Here is a 15,253-nt window from a genome sequence, read left to right as displayed (position 1 = left end):
CCTGTTGTCTAACTTTGCAGACTTCTCCTCCAAGGCAGGCACTGTCCCCATTTCACAGGGGAAATGTAAATCCCTGTAACATGGGAAGTCAGTTGTTCAGCTATATTTTCTCTCTCGCCATGTATAAAACATCCCGTTCCAAATGTGTGTATATCAGGAAAATCTCCACTATTTCTGCTAGCGCTTGAAGAAATGTATTGGAAAACCCCAGTGGGGATGCTTCAGCAGCATGGCGAGACTAATTTCCCTAGGGAAAACTGAGGACACTGATAGGTTAAAGTGAATCCAACCTGACTTTCTGAAGAAGTAAATGGAAAAATGCAAAAAATAAAAAATAAAAAAAGGAACCCAAAGGCTTTTATTATTTGGGAGTATTCTGGCAAATACAAAAAGTCTATGTTCTGAAAATGACATTTTAAAAAAGCTCTGTACCTATAGTAACACCTTCACACAGCTGTTGCTATTGCACATTGGGTGAACAAACATGAATGTTTTGCATTTCTGATGTAAATTCAATCTATACATACTAAGAGGGCACTGAGACCTGTGCTTTGGCTCATATTGTGCTATGTTGAGCTTTCATTAGGAATGTGCTGTATTTGCAGGTAAGATGCCAAAGGCTGAAGATCGAGAGACTGACTGCTGCCTACCTGCCTTAACTAACAGACCACGATAAAACATGGGAGACAGCATTAAATTGAGAACAGACAAATCAAGTTATTTTCTGGAGGTACTTTGAAGAACAAGTCCAAGCACCACAGTGGCATCTTAGAAATTTGTGAATAATGGTATCCAGAACCACAGTTCAATTTTGCTGGGCTATTGTAACCCTCCCTGATGCTTCAGGCTGATTTCCATCTGCATGCTCAGTAATGACCAATAATGCCCATCTTTGCTGGAAAATGGGAGGGGGGAAAAATCCCTTCAGTTCTTCCTCCAACCCTGATGGGCAAGACTCAAGAGAGACTTCAGCGGTTCTTGCACACATCAAGCCTTGGACTTGGATGAAGTAGAAAAGCCATCACTTTCTAAATGACATTTCAGCAACACTTTGTCCTGGGCTGGTCTTCAGGAGTGAGCTTTATAGAATCGGTTAGGTAGTTCTCGATGATCCCGTTGTACTAAAAGAAAAACATAACCCAGTATGAGTTTATTAAAACAAGGCAAAACAAAATATAACAAAATAGCTGAGTTGCTATATGTTAAGAGTCATCCCTAGTCAGAAAGGTACAGTACTTGGGAACCAAAATCTTGGCATTAAAAAAAAAATCATTTTGTTCTCCTTTCTCTGTGTCTTAACCTGAACAAGTGGCAACACCTTGTGGTCAGAGGCAGCAATCTCATCCCACATGCTTCAAGATTAACGGCACCCAGAGAACTCTTTGATGCACAACTGTCCTATGGGCAGAAATTGGTTTTGATGTAAGGTTTTCAGTTTGTCATAGTTCTGTGGTTGGGAATCTCTACATTTATTGTCATAAAAATCTCATCCCTTTTGCAACATCATATTATATATATGATGAGAGTACTGTACCTATAATCCACAATCACATGCAATTCCTATTCTCCCCAAAAATCAGATTTTTAAGAGGTATCGTGGCTTCTCTTTTGCAAACTGTAGCATTCTAAAAAGTAAATAAAATGATAAACACATGCCTTTACTTTTATACTATATTGCTCTCACTGCACCTGTTTTGGTTTCAGTGCAGAATCAGACACTCTGGAAAGGGGAAGCTGAACTGTACTGCACTTGGGAGAAGACCTGCAAGTGAAAATATGCAAACCCAAAACTTTAAAAATCACACATTAGCCAGACCCAAAACTTTGCTCCTCCTTTGATTTTATGGAAATGATCACAAGAGGGTGCTGTTTGCTTCACATGCAACATGTTTGATGTCAATGAAAAACTCAGCTATTTCTTAAGGACAAGGCTGCTACTCACCCTCGCTAGTGCTTGTCTTGCCAGGGTCTCAAAAGCCTGAACTACATTGATATCATTCTTGGCGCTTACTTCAAAATACGCAATGTCCTTTTCTTTGCACCAAGATAAAGCTGCCTCCTTGGACACCTGCAAGACAAAATTGGAAGGGATTCGATCAGGTGATCTTGGGTTGCTTCCAAACAATCAGTGTCTTGAACATTCATTCTGATTTGTTTACAGGGAGGTTAGATCGTGTTGTGTGTCACACAATCATTATGCAAGCAATGTGCAGGACATTTCTCAATCACTCCATCCTTATTATGAAAATTCAACTTTTGCAAGGAAGTGGGGTTGATCCCCAAGACTGCCACTTGGCTCGGAAGTGTTAGCTTTTCTGTTGCCTTCTCACATTATGATGTGGAACAAGGTGTGGAAACTCCCCCGCCCTCATGATTCACCCATGTGCAACTGGCTGAGCTCTTGATAAGTCTCAGTCTCCAAAGGGTTCTTAACTTCTACTAGCAAGAATTAGGCTTTAGTGGTGGCTCATATTTAGCTGCCCCAATTCATAGCCCTAATCATGTCATCAACATGAATCCTTGTTCCTGGACAGCTGGCAAATGAGTACATAAATACTAGCAGCTTTATAAACAAAAAACAAAAAAATACTACTAATATGTATGTTGACACTTATTGACAGTGATGATCTGTAAATATATTGAAAATGCATTGATAACTGGGGTTAAAAGAAAATGTTCTGCAGGGTTCTCCAGCCATGAAAGTTACAATCTAAAGGCCTGCATGCATATATATATTAATTTAGTTCTGGTAAAAGGTTTGAGTAGTAAGCGCACATACCCCTACTACTTGTTAATTTCTCTTTCCTCCCCATATAAAAAAAAATATTTATGTAGCTTGCTTTCCTTTTTCTTTGAATTCATGTAATTGATAACGTCTATATATTTTAAAAAATATATATTTACATGGCTTTTAAAAAAATAAATTCAATTTTTTAAAATAAAAAACATGGGAACTTCCCTCATGGCTAGTGTAGCATTGCAGTGCTGTGCAAGAAATGTGTTGAGTTTCAGGTGTGCATGTGGAGTACCATTAGGGAAGAAATTCTGTAAGGGTCACTCACAAGAGATTATGTTGTGCTATTAGATCCTGCTGTTTCCTAGTCTGCCAACAGGAGTTGCACAGAACAACATGAGGATCACTGAATCACAGAATGGTCTTCACAATTAAATTCCACTGGAATCAATGGGACAAGTTACAGAAATCTAAAGCAATGCAAATGCTGAATCAACCTCTCACTGACTGGGCATTCTTTTCACGCCATTCTCTAGCGTAGGGACTTCTCCTCTTCAATCTTGATTCAAAGAGTTTTAAAATGCATTGAGAGCTCTAGCTTAGCCCTGCTCCCTCACAATTCCTTATCCTACCTGTCGGTCCTTCAGATCAATTTTATTCCCCAGCACAACCATAGGGAAGCCTTGCTCCATTGGAATGACCCTCTGTAGGAAGTCTTCTCTCCAGTCATCCAAGGACTGGAAGGAATCCATGTCCGTGACGTCAAAGGCCAGCATGCAGCCATCGGAGCCTTTGTAGAATGTGGATACCATGGACCGGAATCGTTCCTGCCCTCCAGTATCCCAAATCTGAAAGGAGGACGAACATACAGGCATTAGCCTTAGCAACCTCTGAACCGCTACAGATACTTTCATGCACAATGACAGGTTCTTCCAGCTCAGTGTTTCCCAAACTTTCCCCCGCTGTGGACTACTGCAATTTTAAAAGACATAAAACTGTTTCAAAATGGCACAGAGCAATACTAGCATTATCAAGCCCTAAATGGCTTGGGCCCCAAATATCTGACAGAGAGCTCCCTCTTGCATAGATCTGGCACTTCCACCACTCTGTAAAGTTCATGGGCTGTCTGTGACAGAGCCATTTCTGTGCTGGCCCCCAGATTATGGAATACTCTGTACTCCAAGGGGCATCCGGCCTTGTCACTGTATACAGTGTTACCTTGGGTTAAGTACTTCATTCGTTCCGGAGGTCTTTTCTTAACCTGAAACTGTTCTTAACCTGAAGCACCACTTTAGCTAATGGTGCCTCCTGCTGCTGCCGCACCACCGGAGCACGATTTCTGTTCTCATCCTGAAGCAAAGTTCTTAACCCGAGGTACTATTTCTGGGTTAGGAGAGTCTGTAACCTGAACCTTATGTAACCTGAAGTGTATGTAACCCGAGGTACCACTGTACATTTTTGGCATCACACTGTATACTTTTTTTTTTTGCACAGGCCATTGGGTGTGTAAGATGATATCCCTCCCATTTAAATTCAATGTATTATATGGCTTAATTCTATTACACTGCATATAATGTCACTCCCACCCCCGGGACACCCATGAAGGATGAATTGTTAAGTATCTACAAAATCAATCCTTGTGAAGTACTCAGAGGTGGTGACCCGAGAGTGCGCTGGGGCCCCGTTTGTGAAATTCCTCCTGCAGAAAGGCCTGCCTTGCACCAGGTGAAGACATTTTTAATTCCCCGGGCTTTTTATGTATTCTTGGATATTTTAATTTGCTATTTGTATTTTATTTGCGTATAAACTTCTTTGTAAACTACCCTGGAAGCTCTGCTGAAATGCGGTATAGGAATCTTTTTAATCAATCAATTAATCAATCAAAAGGAGCATACAGCACCTGCCATTTCTGAGCACTACTAAAGTAAAGGGTAAAGGGACCCCTGACCATTAGGTCCAGTCGTGGCCGACTCTGGGGTTGCGGCGCTCATCTCGCTTTTTTGGCCGAGGGAGCCGGCGTACAGCTTCTGGGTCATGTGGCCAGCATGACTAAGCCGCTTCTGGCGAACCAGAGCAGCGCATGGAAACGCCGTTTACCTTCCCGCTAGAGTGGTACCTATTTATCTACTTGCACTTTGATGTGCTTTCAAATTGCTAGGTTGGCAGAAGCAGGGACCGAACAACAGGAGCTCACCCCGTCGTGGGGATTCGAACCGCCGACCTTCTGATCGGCAAGTCCTAGGCTCTGTGGTTTAACCCACAACACCACCCGCGTCTCTAGCACTGCTAGATGTGTGTAAAACCAAGCACTTCTACTTCAAGGTATCTCTCACCTGCAATTTCAGTGGGCTGCTGTCCACAACTACCATTTTAGTCAGGATACTAGCTCCCAGAGTGGTTCGGTAGTCTTCGTAAAACTTCTTGTGAACATACCGGTGGAGGATAGAGGTCTTCCCTACACTAGGGTGAAGTAAGAAACACATGTGATGAATTAATTCTGATGACTGCTTTCTAATAGTTTCCTGATTTTTATGCTAAAAGTTTGATTTAACATTTGGTTGAATTGTAGATTGTTCTATGTTTACTACTTGTGTGCTTGAATGCTGGCTGCCTTGAATCTCTCCTGTAAAATACTTGGGATAAAAGTCTTTTTAAAAAACAAAAGATGCAAAGTATTATTTTTTTGGAGTGTGGGCTGCAGGCCAGAACTAGGTGAAGATGGCCATTGATGGTCTGCTTCACCTGAATAGATGAAACTGGAGGGAGTCGCTAATATATCCCTTGTTCAAACCAAAGACTTATGACTACTAGATATAATAAAACACTGTTCAATTAGTCTTTGTGCTCAATGCTGGCATTGTGTCATTGTCTCAGTGCTGCATCTATTGATTTTTGTAGTCTGTTCTGCAGGCTGATCTTAACTCTCCAGAGTATAATTTTCTTTAGCCTGCATTTCCCCCCATTCTCTTCTTTTTCTGGACTTAACTATCTAAAAATATGACTGTCTAGGGGAAGACTGTTGGAACCTGTGAGCCTCCAGATGTTGCTGGACTGTAACTCTCATCATCCCTATCATTGGCCTACGTGTAGAGGAAAGTATGGGAGCCCTGATGTTTGATATGGTAAACAGTTAAAAAATTTCATCTGTAAAATTAAGAAAATTAGCTTGTCTTGATCTTTGTCCTGTTGACACTCTCTCATACCGTATCATCATCAGTACATTTCCAGAACAATAGCAAAGATGGACACTTGTGGTGCTATTTCTCTTAAAACCAGCAAGTAGAAATTCAATTTTCTGCTCTGTGAGGGGCTGAGCCGTGTGCTTTGATCTGATATTTTCTCCAGTAGGAAAACTATAGTGCATATACCTTTTTCCTAAACTTGATATCCATTGTAATGACTCTTCTGATAAGATTTCTGAGAGGTATTTCTCACAACAATATAACATGGCATGATTGCTGTTATGATATGGTTATGATAGTTATCTCCCAGAACTTAGTGAGCTCCACTGTTGAAAGCCAGGAGATCACTGTCATTGTCAAATTGGTAGAGGTCTCTAATGATAGGGAGTAAAAATGCCATGAAGTGTTGTAACATTTCTAGGTGGGAAAGCCAACATAGGAGTTCCGAATTCAAATCCACGCTTAGTAATGGGTGGCCTGGACCAATTGCCAGCTCTCAGCCTAGCCCACCTCCCCGAGTCATTGGGAGGATAAAATGGGAGTGGGAGAACCAAATGCTCTCCTTGGCTTCTTGGAAGGTGTGTGGAAAAATAGAACTAAAATCAACATAACAAAATGAACAGTATTATCATCCACCCAAGGTGTTAAAAAACAACACTATTACAGTGCTTATGTGGAGAAGTAGGACATCTCTTCAAACTGCCTTTTCAAACTCCAAAAGCAAAGAATGCTGCTTACCCTAAAGTGCCAATAATTATTAGTTTCAAATCCACTCTCTTAGTTGAATTCATAAATGGAGCCTAAAGGGAAGGAAGAAAAAGGACATTGGTCAACATCTTGTATCTTGAATCAGCACAATGCTCTATATGCGCCATACTCAGGATAGCAGAAGCCAGCAAAGAACTCCAGGCATCCGACTGGTCAACTGCCTTTTGTGTCACTGTAAATGAAGCATCCTTGCTTCTCCTTGGATGAGACTCTTCGATTGAGACTGTCCCTTGAGACTTGGGTCCATTTTTAAAATAAAATAAAAATATGCCTAACAGGTTTTCTAGATTCACAAACCCCAGTAAATTATCCTAGTGTCCCCAACCAAGTGAGGTGTGGAGCTTTTTCCAAGGTGGCATCCCAGCTGTAGAATGCTCTCCTTTGGGAGACTCACCTGGCTCCGACTTGATGCCTGTTCTAGTCCCTTCTCATTTTTCCAGGCCTTCTGGCATCTATTATAAAATCTGTATAATTTTTTTGTTAAAAAAAGTTTTGCTGAGTTTATTTGCTGCTGTTTTAGCTTTTCAGTTTTATGGAGAATTATATTTTGCAGTTTTTAAAATCTGTATTTTAATTTTTTATATTTGTGTTGTAAGCCACCCATGAGGGGAGCATAGGTGGCTTACAACACCCATGTGTCTTTGTGTCTTTGTTCCCATCTGCCCTCCTCCTCCCTCCAATAATTCCCACATTTATGCAGTACTTTCTGCAGCAGTGAAAGGAGAAGGGACCGGGAGCATCCTTCACATACAGTTGACAAGGAGACTATTGACACGAAAATGGCTCTGAACAAGCCTATTAGTGTTGGTGCTGCAGGCAAGAAACACCCCACTCAGCATCACTGAGCAAAGCCTTTCTCTCTGGGTGCATCACTGCTGCTGTCAAAAACTGCACAGTCTTCTATCCATGGCATGAACTTCTATTTGTCTGCCTGATGCCCAAGGCTCTATTTTGTGTTTTCTCAGAAACAAGGGAGGAAATTTAAAGCCCTAATAAAGAGGCATTAGAGATAACAAGTATTTTCACTTTGTGGAAGGGTTTGGGAACAACGGCTTGTATATAATGTACAGCTAAGTAACCACCTGATTGCACAGTACTACAGTGGTACCTCGGTTTTTGAACAGCTTAGTTCACGAACAACTTGGAACCCGAACGCTGCAAAATCAGAAGTAGGTGTTCCGGTTCTCGAACTTTTTTCCGGAAGCCAAACATGCTCTGTTTTGAGTCCCCCTGTGTTTCCTGTTGCGCTGCTAATTTGTGTCCCCCACTATAATTCAAGCCTTCTAGTTCTGATTGCAGTGTTCTGAGGTGATATTTGGAGCTTATATTTGGTGCTTTTGTTTTTGTTATTTATTTTGTGTTTTTTGTTTTGAGGCTTTTTCAGTTAATTTGTTTTTGTGACTGTGTGGATCCCAGTTAAGCTATTGATTGATTGTGTGACTGAGGAAATGGATAAAAGCCCCCATCCAAACAATGACTATCATCTGTGCAGATAAGATTTTTTTGTTAATTTTACTTTTTATCATCTACAATACTGTTTTATTTATTTTATTGTACAGTACATTGTTTATTGCTTTCATTTTGTGGATCAATAATATTATCTCGCAAGATAGTAAAATTCATATTAAATTGCTGTTTTGGGGTTTGTTTTTAAAAGTCTGTAATGGATTAATCTGTTTTGCATTACTTTCTATGGGAAAGTGCACCTTGGTTTTGGAACGCTTTGGTTTTGGAACTGACTTCCGGAACGGATTAAGTTTGAAAACCAAGGTACCACTGTACTACTGCTACTACTACTAATTTATTTATATCTCACCCATCTGGCTGGGTTTCCCCAGCCATTCTGGGCAGCTCCCAACAGAATATTAAAAACACAATAAAACATCAAACTTTAAAAACTTCCCTAAACAGGGCTGCCTTCAGGTGTCTTCTAAAAGTCAGATAGTTGTTTATTTCCTTGACATCTGATGGGAGGGCCTTCCACAGGGCGGGTGCCACTACCGAGAAGGCCCTCTGCCTGGTTCTTGCCCTCTTCTCCCCCTTCCCCACATGCCCCAGGCCTATACCCTTCCCAAATCTGCTCCAGAGGTTTGGGGAGAAACTCAGAACAAATTTGGAGGCACACAGGGGGAGGAGAGGGAGGAAAAGTGCTGTTGTACAAGTATAAATCCTTGTACAAGCATGACAGTTACTGAGCACAACATTGGATACAGGCCCTTTCAAGCATGTAGGAATGGGAGAAATGACCTAAAAGTTTCTGACTTGCCTGCACTAATTCTCAGGTTTTCCTTTTCACAAAAAGACCTTCAGGGCATCCAGCTGCTCTCTCAATGCAGCAACCGCACCCCTCTCTCAGGCACCTTCTCCACCACTAAATCTGTGCAGTAAAAGCCTGCAAAGACAACTGTGGCTGGCGGTGACTCACATCTCCCTTGGAACTTCTGTGTTTTCTTTAAAAAAACCAAAAAACAACCAACAACCACCATGTCATATCATGCTCTCCCTGCCCTTCCCACTAATTCATTGGGTTCTGCTTGCAAAGGGTTGGGTGTGATGTCATGTCACTCGTTTCCCTTCCAATTTTACACCGTAGATTGTAGGGGAAATCAAATGCAGGCTGGTAGCAGCATGATTGGAAGGACAGATCGTGAAGCTGAGACTCCAATACTTTGGCCACTTCATGAGAAGAGAAGACTCCCTGGAAAAGACCCTGATGTTGGGAAAGATGGAGGGCACAAGGAGAAGGGGACGACAGAGGACAAGATGGTTGGACAGTGTTCTTGAATCTACAAACATGAGTTTGACCAAACTGCGGGAGGCAGTGGAAGACAGGAGTGCCTGGCGTGCTCTGGTCCATGGGGTCACAAAGAGTCGGACACGACTAAACAACAACAGCAGCAGCAGCAGCATGATGGCTCTAGGTTGAGATTTAGCTAGGCCCTGAGAGCACCAGCTAGCAGCAACAATATCACAGTGCTAATGATCTAGTGGGCTGCAAGAAGGAAGCACTGGACAAGCAAGGGCATAGGTAACCCCACGCATCCAGGATTTGCAGTGAATGTCACATGGAGTTAAAGTGAAATACTGTTAGCCATTTACCCTAGTTCAGGAGAGGGAAACCTGTGATCTCCACATATTGCTGCACTACAACTTCGATTCTAGCTGACCGTTGGCCACTTCTGGGGCAGATGGAAGCCCAGTAACGACTGGAAGGACACAGGTTCTCCAGCCCTGCCTTAGACCATAATAAGCACAACACAGGCTTAGGAGTCCACAGACTAAAGAACCAAATTGCCAATCTTATGATGAGTGAGATCTTCCAAGCACAAGCAGCTGACTCACTTTGGATTTCAAAAGAAGGAAGACCCATAATGACAGCAGGGAACTGTGCTGTTATTTCATTATGAAGAAATCATCATCCCTGTCACCACCTTGCAGGGCTATTTTTCCAAATATAACTGCTACAGCAACCCATGACATTGCTCAGATTTCACCCACCACTTCTGCTCCAGACAATGTTTGGCAATGACAACCCAGTCATTTGTTACGTGGGTAGATTCAGCCTTCCCACAAGGTCACAATTGTTACCAATGGGATTTACACAGAACTGGATACAGTACAAACTCCTTTTGTATATGGCATGCTTCTCCCTTTCATTTAGGCCAGTTACATGTAGGAATACTATCTCTCTCCCCCAGCTTTAATAGTAATAATAATAGTTATACAGTTACAATTTGTTAGCAGATCTATTTATAAAACAGACAACCTTGTTTACTAAAAAAATAAAAATAAAATGGAAATGAAAAGAAAGAAACTGGCATTTGGTGGGGGGAGGATAATATAACATATATTCATGACAATATAGTGTCATGGATAGATTAAAAGGAAATATATCATCATTTATTCCAGATATGTTAAACCAAAACCCATTTCTCAATAAGTTTGTTTTCTTGATTATTATGAATTGCATTTTTCATCATTACTATAGTTTGTCGGGTTTTCATTAGCCGGTTATGGTAGAGGGATCTTTATTTTTCCATTTTTGTGCAACACAGTTTTGCTGTCGTTAGCAGTGAAGTAATAAGCTGTAAGTATTAATGCCCTCAGAGCACACTATCAGAAGAAGAGTTGTTTTAGAGTTACTTGGGAGAGCACAACCTGTACTTATTTGTATAATGTTCTGTACTTCCATCCCAAAAGATTTTTTTTTGCAAGTTCTGACAATATATATCACATCTGCCATAATTCCATTGCACCTGCAGCTGTGCACGTTTTGACTGAAAAAAGTTACAAATTCTGTGTTTAGTGCAATGATGAGTACCTGTGGCTCTCCAGATGTTGTTAGACTTCAGCCCAGTTACAGAACTTTGCATTTAGTGTGTAATTAGATCCAAGCAACGTCAAAATGAAGTTCTGAAGAGCCCGTGTGGTATAGTATAGTGGTTACAGTGTTGGACTAAGACCTGGAGACCAGGTTTTGAATCCCAAGGTCAATCACTGCTTCTCAGCCTAACTTACCTCACAGGGCTGTTGTGGGGATTAAAGGAGGGGGGAAGAGAACCATGTACATCACCTTGAGCTCCTTGGAGAAGAAACAGGATATAAATGCAATTTAAAAACGTGCAGAAGTACAATAGGTGAAGGTTTCACCAGTGCTGCATTGCCATGCTAGGAAAAGCTGCACCTGTTATTATCTGTTCCCAAAAGGGAAACAGGGGTGGGGTGGGGGGTGAAATGCAAAGAATGAAAGAAACGAAAGCCATCTCTGTATGTTTATGTTGTGCAGGTGTCAGCTGAGAAGGGCCCTATCTGTTAAGATCTTCATACCTACATGAGAGATACCAAAGCTACAGATTTTATCTATAGTCTTTTTTCCTTTGTGTGCTTATATGGTCAGCTTTTTGTGTATGCCCAAACACCTGCACAACAGGCAGAAATGGGATGGCTTTTGCTGATATGGCTACACAGTGATCTGATCATGTATCATTATGTGTTGTGTCAGAGGAAGGCTGTAGCTTAGTGGTAGAGCCCTGGCTCTGCATTCAGAAGGTCTCAGGTTGAATCACCAGCGTTTCGAGGTAGGCCTGGGAATGTCCCCTTGGCTGAAATCATGGAGTACTGCTCTCAGGAATACTGCTGAGCAAGATGGACCAATGGTCCGACTCTTTATAAGGCAGCTTCCCGTGTTTCTATTACAGTGGTACCTCGGGTTACATACGCTTCAGGTTACAGACTCCGCTAACCCAGAAATAGTGCTTCAGGTTAAGAACTTTGCTTCAGGATGAGAACAGAAATTGTGCTCCACCGGCGCGGCAGTCGCAGGAGGCCCCATTAGCTAAAGTGGTGCTTCAGGTTAAGAACAGTTTCAGGTTAAGTACGGACCTCCGGAACGAATTAAGTACTTAACCCGAGGTACCACTGTATATATGCTGTTATAAAAGGAACAGCAGCCTTGCCAGGAGAAACATGGGATTCTAATTTCAGCAGTCATATGCAGTACTGTTTATGATTATGCTGTGCTGGCTGCATATACAGTGGTACCTCGGGTTACATACGCTTCAGGTTAAACACTCCGCTAACCCAGAAATAGAGCTTCAGGATAAGAACTTTGCTTCAGGATGAGAACAGAAATTGGGCTCTGGCGGCACGGCAACAGCTGGAGGCTCCATTAGGTAAAGTGGTGCTTCAGGTTAAGAACAGTTTCAGGTTAAGTATGGACCTCCGGAACGAATTAAGTACTTAACCTGAGGTACCACTGTACAGGCCAACCTTCCCCCTTGGGCTGAGTGACGTACAGAAGTTATTAGTGGGGTGGGGGGCTCTGTAGCAGCAGACAGAATAGGCTTCCACTTTCCAGCAGTGCACTTGTACCTGTGCTTCTCCATTAGGCTTCTCATCCCAAGAAATATCTTGCCATTAGGATGGAAAAGAGGACGGGCTCTTGCACCTTTAATAACTATAGAGAAGATGGATTTATCAAAGGTGCAGGTGCTCCATGCTCTTTTGCAATCTGGAACCCTGTCTTTCCTTCTTATCTCTCCTGCACTATTTCTGGGTTAGCGGAGTCTTTAACCTGAAGCGTATGTAACCTGAGGTACCACTGTATATGCAGCCAGCACAGCATAATCTCTCCCTAATTTCACAGCTATGGCTTCCTGGACAACAAATTTCCACTAACTTTTTAAAGTTTCCGCATCTGTAAAATGGGGGTAAATGCCACTGTTCACGGACAGTGTTTGTTTCAAAGAAAGCAATGAACAATGCTAGTTTCTCTTTCTTTCTTTTTTCCCTTTTGCACTGACTGCCTTTAACACAGCCACATGACACACAGGTATGAATCAGGCAATTGGTTTCCCTGGCACAGAGGTGTGGTTGGAAAAGCTTAACTTGCCTATGGCGCAATCCAAGACATGCCTTGTCAGAAGCACCATCAAATATAATTAGTCTTGACACCTTAGTTTAATTAGTCTTTTAGCCTCAGTTGTTATGCAGCTTCGGTGAAAGTCGCAGAAACAGCAAAACGAAACCTGGCAACCCAAAATCACTTCTTTTTCTGAAAGCAAATGCCTTAACTATGCCACTGATAAGAATCTTATTTTTCCTTTTTTTAATCATTTCAGTGTGTGGGGGGGGGGTGACAATAATTTTTCCGCACCAGGCACCACCTGACCTTGCTATGCCACTGCCCATGTCCCTTATTAAATGGAACAATGATCACTTGCTCTTGCAGCCCGCACTTTCTTACCATAAGTCCCGGGGCAGATTATGCGTGCCACCCTCCTGTGGCTTTATTTGTGACTCCATATGCACCCAGACAGTGCCTGGAAATAGCCTTGGGCCTATTCAGCCCATTGTGCTGCACCCGCTGAGAAGCAGCCCAGCTCCTGCCCAGAACGCCAGATGCGAACGTTGATCGCTGGGCTCAGATCCCTACATTTTTTCCTAGTGTTGTGTGTCCCCCCCCCCCCGCCGCCTTAAAACTATCCTTTGTTGTTAAGATGCAGCTCGCATGAGCAGCAGGCCCAGCCCTGTTCAATTCCCCTTTATTCGGTGAGTCACAAAGAATGAGATCTTCCAAAAGCAATTGTCCCAGGCACGAAGGAGTGCTTCAGTGGAACCTAATACAGTACTTCCCCCTCTGCTCCACGTCTAAACATTTTTCTGCTATGAGCGGTGGAGAAACGGGAGAAGAGGCAGCCGCTCTTTCTTCCACCGATCACCTATTCCACATGCTAGGGTAGATCTCCCCATGCAACCTCCCTAGATCTCCGCCGTCAACTTCTTAGAGAAGTTCACCCAGCTCTGAGCCGGTTCTCTCTCTGCCTACTCAGGCACGAATCTCGCTCGTTCTTTGTGCTTCAAGTTCGGCGTTGCAAATGAATCGCCTGCGCAGCAACTAGGCACTTAACTTGTGGATCCCAGTGGATCTCCTGCCATCTGCCACACGCTTGCTCCGTTTGCAGGCGAACCGTTTCGGAAGGAGGCTTACATAACTAGAGGACAACAAGAAAGGGGACTTACTGGTCTTCCTCCTCTGGCGTGAGCCGGCTTTTTTGCAGAGCTGCGAGGTCTGCTGCCCGTGCAAACTCCTCGCGGCTCCTCCCGAGAGCGCGCAGAAGAAACGCCTTTGGGGAGGGGGGGTTGAAGAAAGGACGGAAGGAGTGCCGAGCAGGATCCCTTCCCACCGCAGATCCCTCGAGCGTGGGTCTTCTTTTTCTCTCGTTTCTCTTTCCTCCCCGCCCCCACCCCAGTGGGAGGGTTGAGGCAGAGAGAGGCCGTCCAAACATGACAAGAGTTTGCAAGAGGGTTGAGAGTTTTAGACGCGCACAAAACAAGTTTGCTCGGACGTTTTTCCCACTTTCTGGAGCTTTCTTGGTATTAAATATGGTTAAGGATCCAGCTTGGAAATTGCCCAGCGGTGACTGCATAAGCTAGAATGCAGTAAGAAAAGTTAGGTGGGGGGAGATGCCGCAAAAGAACAGTATGGGTTACATTCTGCTGTAAATGGATTTGAGCGTGGAGTGGTTCAGTCCACACACAGCTAGGTTCGCTTCTCCTGGGTGTTAGTCCTTTTAATACTTCATATTTTTTTTTTTTTTACAAACAGTAGACCTTGAAGTGAACGATCCTTTATCATTCTTGGGGTGCTTCCAGATTTATTGTAGAATAGCCGTCGTTCATTCATTCACATTTATTGGAGCTGAGACAGGGGTGTCCAGATGCCATCACCTTCCTTTTGTAATCCTCCCATGTTTCTTCTGGGTTTCCCCCACTGTACTGTGGAAACGCTGTCTTTTTTAAAAAAAAATGTGATACAAACGCCACAGCTCTTTTGAGCGGTGTGTGTCTGACTCCTGCCCTGACACTCTAGCATTGCATTTCCTAATTTTCAGAAGAGATCCCGTTTACAGTTTCCACCATTGCCAGACCTGCTTTTTTTTGTTTTGCTTTAATAAGTAGCTGATAACCCCAATGGCCACAGGACCATAGGATGCTAACTGTTCTGCTTAGTTCATCCTCACCCACACTGACTGGCAGCCTGGATCTATCCTGTCTGTATGTGACAGGA

General features: G+C 43.0%; 1 protein-coding gene across 1 annotated transcript; it reads right to left on the bottom strand.

The window, feature by feature from the left end:
* Window positions 1-338: 338 nt before the first annotated feature.
* On the bottom strand, window positions 339-14,435 carry RAB7B (RAB7B, member RAS oncogene family). The gene is made up of 6 exons (XM_081865299.1): window positions 14,206-14,435; window positions 6,655-6,716; window positions 5,068-5,194; window positions 3,367-3,582; window positions 1,943-2,068; window positions 339-1,121 (listed from the first exon to the last, which is right to left on the bottom strand). The coding sequence occupies exons 2-6, from the start codon at window positions 6,705-6,707 to the stop codon at window positions 1,041-1,043; spliced, it is 603 nt and encodes a 200-aa protein (XP_081721425.1). The 5' UTR covers window positions 6,708-6,716; window positions 14,206-14,435; the 3' UTR covers window positions 339-1,040.
* Window positions 14,436-15,253: the final 818 nt, after the last annotated feature.

This window comes from Podarcis erhardii (assembly GCF_964252035.2).
Source record: "Podarcis erhardii genome assembly, chromosome: 6".
Lineage (NCBI taxonomy): Eukaryota > Metazoa > Chordata > Lepidosauria > Squamata > Lacertidae > Podarcis > Podarcis erhardii.
Note: the sequence above shows the minus strand (reverse complement) of the source record. Positions and strands in the feature narration are given on the sequence as shown.

Coding starts and splice junctions, on each gene's coding strand:
- RAB7B (XM_081865299.1), bottom strand. CDS start 6,707: ATGAATTCAACTAAGAGAGTGGATTTGAAACTAATAATTATTGGCACT. Junction 5,195..6,654: donor ATAATTATTGGCACTTTAGG/GTAAGCAGCATT, acceptor ACTTCACCCTAG/TGTAGGGAAGACCTCTATCC. Junction 3,583..5,067: donor GCAGCCCACTGAAATTGCAG/GTGAGAGATACC, acceptor TCCTCCTTTCAG/ATTTGGGATACTGGAGGGCA.